The sequence below is a fragment of the Pezoporus flaviventris genome, unplaced genomic scaffold (assembly GCF_033815535.1).
Source record: "Pezoporus flaviventris isolate CSIRO_AGI_PZ_B2104156 unplaced genomic scaffold, CSIRO_AGI_Pfla_v1 ptg000350l, whole genome shotgun sequence".
Taxonomy (NCBI): Eukaryota; Metazoa; Chordata; class Aves; order Psittaciformes; family Psittacidae; genus Pezoporus; species Pezoporus flaviventris.
In genome coordinates, this window is record NW_026892897.1 from 427,501 (window position 1) to 438,174 (window position 10,674).

General features: G+C 60.7%; 1 protein-coding gene across 2 annotated transcripts; it reads left to right on the plus strand.

Moving 5' to 3' along the window:
* The first annotated feature begins 541 nt into the window (after positions 1-541).
* Positions 542-8,224, plus strand: ENDOU (endonuclease, poly(U) specific). Of its 2 annotated transcripts, XM_061443358.1 has the most exons (9): positions 542-817; positions 3,829-3,963; positions 4,110-4,145; positions 4,501-4,672; positions 4,759-4,958; positions 6,306-6,419; positions 6,496-6,602; positions 6,850-6,992; positions 7,868-8,224. In XM_061443358.1, the coding sequence occupies exons 1-9, from the start codon at positions 760-762 to the stop codon at positions 7,980-7,982; spliced, it is 1,080 nt and encodes a 359-aa protein (XP_061299342.1). In that variant the 5' UTR covers positions 542-759; the 3' UTR covers positions 7,983-8,224. The 2 variants fall into 2 exon arrangements, with proteins under 2 accessions (XP_061299342.1, XP_061299341.1); XM_061443357.1 differs by lacking the exon at positions 542-817 and having other exon boundaries at positions 3,359-3,963.
* Positions 8,225-10,674: the final 2,450 nt, after the last annotated feature.

A 10,674-nucleotide genomic window follows, 5' to 3' on the forward strand; every position in this document is an offset into this window, starting at 1 on the left:
AGCAGTGCCCCCTGTCCCTTAAATGGGTCCAGAGGAGGCCGTGGGGCTGGAGCCAGGCCTGCCCCTTTGCAAACAGGGAGCTTGTGCAATGGGCCAAGGGCAGCTTGGAGATGCTCTCGGAGGCAGGATGGGCGCTGAGCTGGTCCAATACAGGCCCCTTTGGGGGGCACACAGGATGTGCTCCGCAATGGGAATTGTCCTTCCTTGTGGATGTACCAAAACCCCCATCATCTGGGACCATCTCCCATTGGGATGCTCGGAACTGAGCCTGCTGTGGGCAGGGGAGAGGCTGGTGACCACACCAAGCAGGGACTGAGCTTCCCGTTGGTGCTCCCTAGGGATGCTCCCTAGGGAATAGCAGCCCCTTGCAGGGCAGGGACCGCCTCTGGGCTTGTCCCCTGGATGAGACCACAACGGGATCACCACAAAACCCGCTCCTTGATGCTGTGTCCCGGTGCTGCTGGAGGCCTCCATGAGGAATTCCCAACCTCCAGAAGCAGCATCCGAGGAAGGCCATTGGGTTCATGCAGCCCAGGATGGAGCAATACCGGGATACCGGATTATCCAGCCCTGCTCCCGCTGCGGGAAGGCTGTGATTGAGCCATGCACGAAATGGGTTTTGGGTGAAGGCACCAAGCTCCTCCTTCCCCTCCGTGCCCCCAGGGGACCCACATATAGCAGGGAGCGCCAGGGAGCACCGTCATTCCCAACCTGCTCTCCGGGACGCTCCCAAGCATCCAGCCCGGTGTCGACGGGGTAATGAAGACCTGGATCCTCCTGGTCGGGGCAGGAATAGCCCTGGGCTGCGTGGCTGGCAGTGAGTAATGGAGCTGGGCTCCGGCAGAGGGGTGACAGCAGCCGGAGCATCCCATGGGAAGCATGGGGACGGGCTGGAAGCAGGGGGGTGCTGCCAGAAACCAGGAGCTCCTGATGGGGTTGGATCCATGGGAGCTTCACAAGGGACAGGGTGAGGGATGGTTTCCTGCTCCAGCTCCGTGGTGATGAGGATGGGTTGGGACTTCCCCAAGGGATTCCCCTTGGCCATCCCTTAATTCCTGGTGCAGCCTGGGGTGCTTTTGCCCTGCAAGCCTCTGCCTCCTGCATCCTCCAGCGTGGGGAGGAGGGGGGGAGCTGTATCCTGGTACCTCATCCATAGGGCGGTGAGTGGAGGACGTCATTAAGTACCTGGGCAGCTCAGGGCATCCATAGCTCCTTGCTTGCAAGTTTATTTGTCCTTCAAATGGGGCCTTGGGCTGTGTTTGCAGCAAGGTGCTGATAGGACACGGTCCATAACCCATCCCCGTGCACCGAAGCCAAACTGGGAGGCACTGGGATGCTGGTGCATGGAAACAGCCCCTGTTCCCCTGCCAAATCCTATATGGAGGAAAGGAAAAGGAGTTTGCTTTGGTCCCAAAAGCTGCTCTGGGGAGGGCTGGACCTGCAAATGAGATGGGAATGGTGGCCTGGCTTCCTGGAGCTGGAAAAACAGGCTGGACCAGGCAAGGGCTGAGTGTGGATGTGCTGGACTGAGCCACGTCTGTGCCGCTCTGCTGGGACCCCGCTTGGAAACTGCATCCAGCTCCGGTGTCCTCAGCACAAGGAGAACCTGGAGTTGGCCCAGAGGAGGCCATGAGGATGCTCAGGGGCTGGAGCAGCTCCCATAGGAGCCAGGCTGGGAACAGTGGGGCTGGAGAAGAGCAGCTTCTGAAAGGGGATGCAAGGATGCTGGAGAGGGACCTGCATCAGGGACTGGAGCGATGGGACAAGGGGTGATGGGTTCAGGCTGGAACAGGGGGAGTTCAGCTTGGAGATAAGGAAGTTCTTCCCTGTGAGGGTGCTGGGACACTGGGATGGGTTCGATGGAGGAGGTTTGGATGCTCCATCCCATCAAGGCCGGGTTGGACACAGGGGCTTGGGGTACCCTGCTCTGGTGGGAGGTGTCCCTGCCCATAGAACTGGATGAGCTTTAAGGTCCCTTCCAACCCAACCCATTCCATGATTCCACGTCCTCCTGCTCCAGCCCCATCCCTTGGCTGCAGCTCCCAGGAAGCTCCATCAGCTCCATTAAACTCAACCATCACGGGTGGCCGGATGCTCTCTGTGTCCATGTGTGAGGAGGAGGGGAGGTCCCCCTGCAGCACCCATTGCCCTGTGAAGCCTCAGCACCCACAAGTGACCCATGGGGTGATGCTGAGCTCGGTCCTCCTTGGGCTCCATGGGGCTCCTGCCCCACTGCGCCACTTCCGCTCCGGCAGCACGTGCCCCAGCGCCAGCAATGTCTCAGCAGTGATTTAGGTGTGGGCAGTTCCTGCCTTGCACAATCCCTCTGGGATTGCTGCTGGAAAACGAGCCTGGATGGATGATTCAGGCTGAATTATCCCGAGTGACGTGTCGGAAGCGAGAGGGATGATGTCCTGGGGATGGGGGTCATTGAATCCTGATGGAACAGGTTGGGATGGGAGGGAATTGGATGGGCTTCAAGCTCCCTTCCAACCCAACCCATTCCAGCATCACCAAGGGGAGATGGTCTCCAGGAGCATCCCAAGCAACCCCTTCCTCCCTACCACTCCCTTTGCTATAGAGTGGCTTTGGAGGCAGGGATGTGGTGGCGAGAAGCCAAGGAGTCAGCAGTGAGTCCTTGCAGCACAGTCAGCCTGGGCTGGGTTGCCCAATGGGGCCAAGAGGTTCTTCCTCTCCCATCATCACGTGTGGGGCCTCGGTAATGGGGCTCTGAAAGGCCTTGGGTGCGACCCAGAGCAGGACTGAAGCCAACCCGCATGACGTGGCCGTGGTCCTTGCGTCAGGGTTTGCCCTTAGGGCATCCTTCACCTCCTGCAGTTCAAGGCAGGTGAGCCAGAGGTGCTGGAGCTGTGGCCTGGTTGCAGGTTGGCAAAGGGAAAGCAGCGCCCTTTCCTCCAGGGAGCCATTTGCAGCTTGCTTGGGATCTCTCATGGGGTTGGAGATGGGAGGCGAGGTCAAACAAGGCATTGGGTAGCATGGGCTAACGTGATTCATCCCTGCCTATGGGAAGGGGTTGGAACTGGATGAGCTGTAAGGTCTTTTCCAACCCAAACCAGTCCATGGTTCTATGGTTCTCCGCTCACCTTCCTGGCTGGAGCATAGGGATGCCAAGAAAGCCACGCTTGGGCTGCCATTCCTGCCCTCAGGAGCTGATGGGCAGCACAAAGGATAAAGCACCTTCCCTAAACACGCCTTCTCTGGGCTGTCTCTTAGCCCAAACCCAACCTCCTGCTCTCCTACAGCCCCTCTTTGCTTGATGCCAAGTGTCCCTCACGCCCCCGATGATGGCCACACGACAAGGCATCCCATATCCAAAGCCCCCCCTGTGTAACGCAGCAGATGCTCAGTGACACATTCATCCCATCAAGAGCTCAGGAAGGAGATCCCAGGTTTCCCAAGGGTGATGAAGGTCGCACATAAAGGTGCCTGGAATGTGGCACTCTTCCTGCCTGGAAGTGGTGGCACCTGGGGCATTGCTGCTCATCCTGGCCTTCAAAGGGTGAATCAGAAGGAGGAATGAATGGTGGGGCGTCAAGAACGAGTTTCCTGGTGTGAAGTGGCCTTGGCGTGCTGGAAATCCACGTCCAAAGAGGAGTGTCCATGGGAATTGTGCCTCCTGAGGACTCACCCCATCACAACACCACCCCTCGGCGCTGGCAGAGCATCCCAAATAGCCCCAGAGAGGAGCTTCAGGCTCTCCTAGGAGGGGGATATGAGGGGAAGGAAGGATGCTCCAGGCCATGGGCAGGATGGGGCAGGGTGCTTGGTCCGTGCTGAGGACCACACCGGTGTTTCTGTCCCCCAAAGCCCTATACACAGCCCCTGACTCCTGCTATGGGCGCTGTGAGGAGCCCTACAACGAGGAGGACGAGTGCCACTGCAGCCCCGAGTGCGAGAGGGACCACAGCTGCTGTGGGGATTACTACAGGCACTGCCAGCCCGGTGAGCATCCATATGGGATGGACATGGGATGGACACGGGGGTCCGGGGGCCATGGGGTGCAGAGGGGCTGGTTAGCATCATGTGTCCTATTGATGTGGTCCCGCATCTCCATCACCCTGAGCATCCTTTCCTTTGGCTCCGTGCAGGTGGAGAATGGGCCGAGGAGGCAGCTCACTCCCGTGGTGAGTAGCGAGGGATCCAACCACCTCCGTGGGGTCACCCCATGTGTCCCAGCACCTCCTGCCTGCTCACCAGCACCACCATGACCCTTCCCCAGAGCTGGGTGAAGCAGAGGCAGGGTCTTCCCATCCTCTGGTCACCATGAACCTAAACCATGGGAGATGGGGCTGGAATGAGCCCCAAGGAGCAAGGGGATGGAGCTGATGCTTCCCAGTTCACCCAGTGCTCCACAAAGGGTTCCTTTTAGCCCCAAAGGGTGGGCTTGGGGCCCTCCTGCACCCCTCAACCTCAATCTCAGTGTCCCAGGATGGAGGCAGCAGCGACCCCGCATCCCAAGCGCTTCCACCTCTCTTCCAGAGGGTTTCTCCAGGAGCCGGGATTCCATCACGGACCAGGACCTCCTGCGCATCTCAGAGCAGCTCTATGGGGCCGACCACAACAAAGCCCGACCCAGCGACATCGCCATCAACCCCCAGCACCGAGCATCCCCCGAGGAGACCGGGGACCAGGAGGACCGGTCCCCGCAGCCGTGAGTGGTCCTCATGGGGCGAGCATTGGCCAGCCAGAGACCAAAGAGGGCTCCGGGTTGGTTTGAACCCCTCTGCTGTCTCCTAGGCTCTATAGGTACGTCAATGAGGAGCTCTTCTCCAAGCCCACCTATTCCAGCTTCATTAAGCTGCTGGATAATTACCGGAGGGCCACCGGGAAGGAGGAGGAGGTGACGGAGGAGGAGCTGAGGGAGCAGGAAAACTTCCTTCGGGAAGTGATGAAGACGGAGCTCATGAAGAAACTCTTCGCCTTCCTCCAGAGTAAAAGTGAGTGGGGAGCAGGGGAACGGGGGTTGGGGGTCCCAAAGGAAAGGTCCTGTTGGTGGGAGGTGGGCTGGGAGGGTTGGGATGGAGGAGCACGGAGTGGGATCGCAGGGATGGTGGGATGGGGGGAATGGAGCGGGGTAAAGTTCCTAAGGGAAGTGGGACAGGGAGAGGATTGGGAAAGGGATGGGAAAGGGAGAGGTCAGGGATGGTGGATCAGGGAGAGGACTGGGACAGGGATGGATCAGGGAGAGGACTGGGACAGGGATGGATTAGGGAGAGGATTGGGAAAGGGATGGGTCAAGAAGAGGACTGGGACAGGGAGAGGATTGGGACAGGAATGGGTCAGGGAGAGGACTGGGACAGGGATGGATTAGGGAGAGGATTGGGAAAGGGATGGGTCAAGAAGAGGACTGGGACAGGGAGAGGATTGGGACAGGAATGGGTCAGGGAGAGGACTGGGACAGGGATGGATGAGGGAGAGGATTGGGAAAGGGATGGATCAGGGAGAGGATTGGGACAGGAATGGGTCAGGGAGAGGACTAGGACAAGGATGGATGAGGGAGAGGATTGGGAAAGGGATGGATCAGGGAGAGGATTGGGACAGGAATGGGTCAGGGAGAGGACTAGGACAAGGATGGATCAGGGGGAAGACTGGGAAAGAAGATCAGGGAGAGGTTTGGGAAAGGGATGGATGAGGGAGAGGATTGGGAAAGGGATGGATGAGGGAGAGGATTGGGAAAGGGATGGATGAGGGAGAGGATTGGGAAAGGGATGGATCAGGGAGAGGATTGGGAAAGGGATGGATGAGGGAGAGGATTGGGAAAGGGATGGATTGAGGGAGAGGATTGGGAAAGGGATGGATCAGGGAGAGGATTGGGAAAGGGATGGATCAGGGAGAGGATTGGGAAAGGGATGGATGAGGGAGAGGATTGGGAAAGGGATGGATTGAGGGAGAGGATTGGGAAAGGGATGGATTGAGGGAGAGGATTGGGAAAGGGATGGATCAGGGAGAGGATTGGGAAAGGGATGGATGAGGGAGAGGATTGGGAAAGGGATGGATCAGGGAGAGGATTGGGAAAGGGATGGATCAGGGAGAGGATTGGGAAAGGGATGGATGAGGGAGAGGATTGGGACAGGGATGGATGAGGGAGAGGATTGGGACAGGGAGAGGATTGGGACAGGGATGGATCAGGGATAGGACTGGGACAGGAATAGATGAAGGGAAGGTCAGGGATGATGGATCAGGGATAGGACTGGGTCAGGGCTGATGGATCAAGAGGAGCCCTGGGTCAGGATGCTTCTCCCCCGGCTCCCACCCGCCATCACCGCTCCCACCATCCCGCCCAGACCGCTACGGCTCGGAGCGGGAATTCCTTGCGGATCTGCAGGAGATGTGGTTCGGGCTCTACTCCCGCGGCGACGGGGAGCAGGATTCCAGCGGCTTCGAGCACGTCTTCTCAGGTAGCACCAGCACCGCTGGGACGGGGCGGGATGGGCAGCGCCAGGCTGGGGCTCACCCCATGCTCCCGTGTCCCAGGGGAGGTGAAGAAGGGGAAAGTGTCCGGATTCCACAACTGGATTCGTTTCTACCTGCTGGAAAAGCAGGGAACGGTCAACTACTTCAGCCACAACTTCGACGGGCCCGTGAGTGATCCCGCGGGATGCGGGGCAGCATCCCAAACCGGCCGCATCCCACGTGGGGCGAACGGGATGCCGCATCCCCTCTGCTCCCGTGGGATGGAGGGCAGGAGGGTGGGAAGGGCATGGAATGACAGCGCAACATAAGGGAGAGGGTGAGGTTGGGGGCTCTGCCCTCACGCCAGTGGGAAGCTGCTGTGGGGGGCGCTTGGGGCTTTGCGGCTCTGAGTCCTGGACCCCCTTTTTCCCCCAGTGGGACACGTACCCGGACGTGCTGGGGCTGCAGTTCAGCTGGGATGGCTTCTACAAGGAGGTGGGAGCTGCCTTCATCGGCTGCAGCCCCGAGTTCGAGCTTGGCCTCTACACGTTGTGCTTCATCGCGAGGCCAGGGAGGGAGTGAGTACCACGGGCATCCGTGCGGACCCACATCTGGAACCGGGAGCATCCTGGGGATGCGGCTGTGGGGAGCAGGGATACTGTGGGGTCACCAAGAGCATCCTGGGATGTGATCGTGGGGCTCGGGGGTGGTGTGGGGGCATCAAGAGCATCCTGGGGATGTGATTATGGGGCTCAGGGGTGGTGTGGGGACACCAAGAGCATCCTGGGGATGTGATTATGGGGCTCAGGGGTGGTGTGGGGACACCAAGAGCATCCTGGAGATGTGATTGTGGGGCTCAGGGATGGTGTGGGGACACCGAGAGCATCCTGGAGATGTGGTTGTGGGGACCAGGGATATTGTGGGGTCACCAAGAGCATCCTGAGGATGTGATTATGGGGCTCAGGGATGGTGTGGGGACACCAAGAGCATCCTGGGGATGTGAATGGGGCTCAAGGTGTGGGGATACAAAGAGCATCCTGGAGATGTGGTTGTGGGGCTCAGGGATGGTGTGGGGACACCGAGAGCATACTGGGGATGTCAGTGGGGCTCAGGGATGGTGTGGGGACACCGAGAGCATCCTGGGGATGTCAATGGGGCTCAGGGATGGTGTGGGGGCATCGAGAGCATCCTGGGGATGTGATTATGGGGCTCAGGGGTGGTGTGGGGACACCGAGAGCATCCTGGGGATGTCAATGGGGCTCAGGGATGGTGTGGGGGCATCGAGAGCATCCTGGGGATGTCAGTGGGGCTCAGGGATGGTGTGGGGACACCGAGAGCATCCTGGGGATGTCAATGGGGCTCAGGGGTGGTGTGGGGGCATCGAGAGCATCCTGGGGATGTCAGTGGGGCTCAGGATGGGGTCAGAGCTATAACTCAAGCCATGTCCCCACAGATGTCACCTGAGCCTGGGTGGCCACAGCCTCAGCATCCAGACCTACCCCTGGACCAAGTCCACCTATGGCAATGGCCGCAAGTACATCGCCACCGCGTACGTGGTCTCCCCTTGAAGCTGTGGGGACGGGACGGCTGCAGCCCCACTGCGGGGCCAGGGGCTGCCCCACACCAGGCTCCATGGCACTGGGCAGCACTGGGACAGGGGCAGGACCGGTGCTGGTGCTGCTGGGCAGGGCGGCGGTGGTGGCTGAGCAGGAGGATGGAGACAACCCCTGCTCCCATCGAGGGCCGCATCCCTTGGGTGCAGCGGAGGAGCAGGAGGGATTTGGGATGCAAAGTGGGATCCAGGAGTGAAATAAACCCTCAGTTATCACCCGGGAGCAGCCCCTCATTGCCATGGGATGCGGGGATGAGGACACTGGGAAAAGCAAGCTCCTGCCAGCCAGGAGCCCTGCTCCCGCTTGGTCGGGATGCTCCCTGCGGTCTCTGAGCCTTGGGAGCTGCTTATGGGTCCTGCCCCATTGTGTTACCCCACGTGGGGACCAAACTGGGTCCCCCAGGTCTCCACCCTGGAGGTGGCCTCTCCCTGGGGCTCATCACAAGGAGATGAGGGTCTGTGGTGGGTGTCTCCTCCCTCCTCACCCAGATGTGCCCTCCCTTGGGTCCGTGGGTCCCCAGAGGCCCCCAGCCCCACAACTGGAGCTCAGCTGCTTGCCTCAGCACCGTGCTCTTGAGGACAAACCCAAAACCCCCTTGGGGACAGGGGGAGGGCCACTGTGGTGGGGACACCCCCAGGATGCCCCAACCCCATCCGCTGCCCCCAGGCTGGTCCAGGGGAAGGATGCTCCGTGAGTGGGACAAGATCCCTTCCATCCCCATTGAAAGCACTGGGATTCTCCCTATAATCCCTCCACGTCTCCTCCTCACCCCATGGATTTGGGAGGGGGCAGAATTCATTGCACCCCCCCCCACTCTTTTCTTCCCCCCCCCCATCCCCTCCTGCCTGCGCTGCCAGCAGCCGGGTCCCAAGGTGCGGATGCTGCACGGAGGCTCCCAAAGCAGGAGCTGGGGAGCTCTGAGCTCCCTGACAGATGGTCGGCTCCAAGAGTTCCTTGGGAAGGGGTGGGAGATCCCCCGCCATCTGCCAGGGGTCACCGGTGACCCCCAAACCCGCCGCAGGGGAAGGAAAAGGGGGGGGGGGGGGGGGGATGCCAGAGCTTGATTTATGGAAACTCAATGGGAAAAAGGGGGAAGAGGGGGATTGGGGGGAGCTGGGATGGTCCCGTCACACAGCGGGAGCATCGCTCCTCCGCCATGCCCAGGAGCCGTGGGGCTCGTGCCGCTGTGGGTGCTATGGGGTGCCGGGATGAGGATGCTCCAGGCGCCTTCATCCTCGCTGCAGCCCAACAGCACCAGAGCCAGCAAGAGGCAGCGGGTGGCTGCTGCTGCCTGCGGGGCTGCCCTGGCACAGGACCCGCGTCCTCCTCCTGGCCCTGCATCCCTCAGCCCATTCCCATTCCTGCCCGCATCGCTCCCAGCATCCTTGGTACCAAACCCCCCTGCACTGGAGGACTCCGGTGTCCCCAAGTGATGCCCGCGGCTCCCAACAGTCGCTGCCCGTTGGGAAGATGCTTTCCCAGCTCCCATTCCTGGGATGAATGGGGATAAAACCTCACAGAGGTGGGTTTAGTGCTGGGAATGCTCAGGTGATGCTGGGGAGCTGCCCTGCACTTTGCATCCCAAAGGAACCCCTTGGGAGCAAGGAGGACAGAGGGGGACCCATTGCTGCTGCTCCAATGGGACCTCTCCCTGCATCAGTTCGGATACGAGGGAGCAGCCTCCTGATGCCAGGATGCTCCCGGTCATCCGGCAAGAGCAGAGCAGAGGAATCACCATCAATGGGGCTCCCTGTACCCCAAAGACCCCAACCCCTCCTATCAGAGACACTGCAGCATCCTCCACAGCATCCCCCTCATCCCAACCGCCTCCTGCTCCTCCCTGGGGCCAGCGCATCCCTCCGGATCCTGGCCTCCCAGTCCCGGGGACAGGCTCCCTTTGGCCAAAGGGAGCAGCGCTTTGGGACCCTCGGCTTCCACCCGGAGCATCGGGAATGGGAACAAAACAAGCGGAGAAGAAAGGGAAGGGCATGGAGAGGGGTGGAGGGGAGGGGCAGGTGTCAGCAAGCTGCCTCCAGCCATCTGCTGCCAGCGCGGGGCCCCCGGGGCCCCCCAGCTCCGTGTCTGATGGGGACAAGGCTGGATCTCGAGGGGGACACACACACACACACACGCACAGGGACACGTTGTGCCAGCGCATCCCCCACCTGAGCGCATCCCCGTGCTCACCCCTGGTCCTCCCTCCATGGGGCTGCCTGGGGGTCTCTGTCACAGCTGAGCTATGGGGGGGGGGGGGTCATAGGGATGCTGCCCCACACTCTTTGGGTGGAGGGGAGGTTGGGGCATGCCCTGAGCTGGCCCCAGGATGGGTGCAATGGATTCCCTTGTGTCCCCCCTGGTGTGTGCCAGTGTTCCAGCTCCCCTCGGGCAGGTTAAAGCCATTCCCCTTGTCCCAACCCTACATCCCTTGTCCCAAGCCCCTCTCCAGGTTTCCTGCAGCCCCTTCAGGCACTGGAGCTGCTCCAAGGTCTCCCCTTCAGGAGCCTTCTCTTCTCCAGGCTGCCCCAGCCCAGCTCTCTCAGCCTGGCTCCAGAGCAGAGCTGCTCCAGCCCTCGAAGCATCTTTGTGGCCTGTGGATGCTGAAGGGATGCAGGAGGAACGCAACAGGGATGTGGGAGGGATGCTGAAG

Bases quoted from the DNA above. Each gene is read 5' to 3' on its own strand.
- ENDOU (XM_061443357.1), top strand. From the start codon at position 3,750: ATGCTCCAGGCCATGGGCAGGATGGGGCAGGGTGCTTGGTCCGTGCTG. The intron at 4,146-4,500 runs GTGAGTAGCGAG...CCTCTCTTCCAG, and splicing joins GGAGGCAGCTCACTCCCGTG to AGGGTTTCTCCAGGAGCCGG. The intron at 6,603-6,849 runs GTGAGTGATCCC...TTTTTCCCCCAG, and splicing joins GCCACAACTTCGACGGGCCC to TGGGACACGTACCCGGACGT.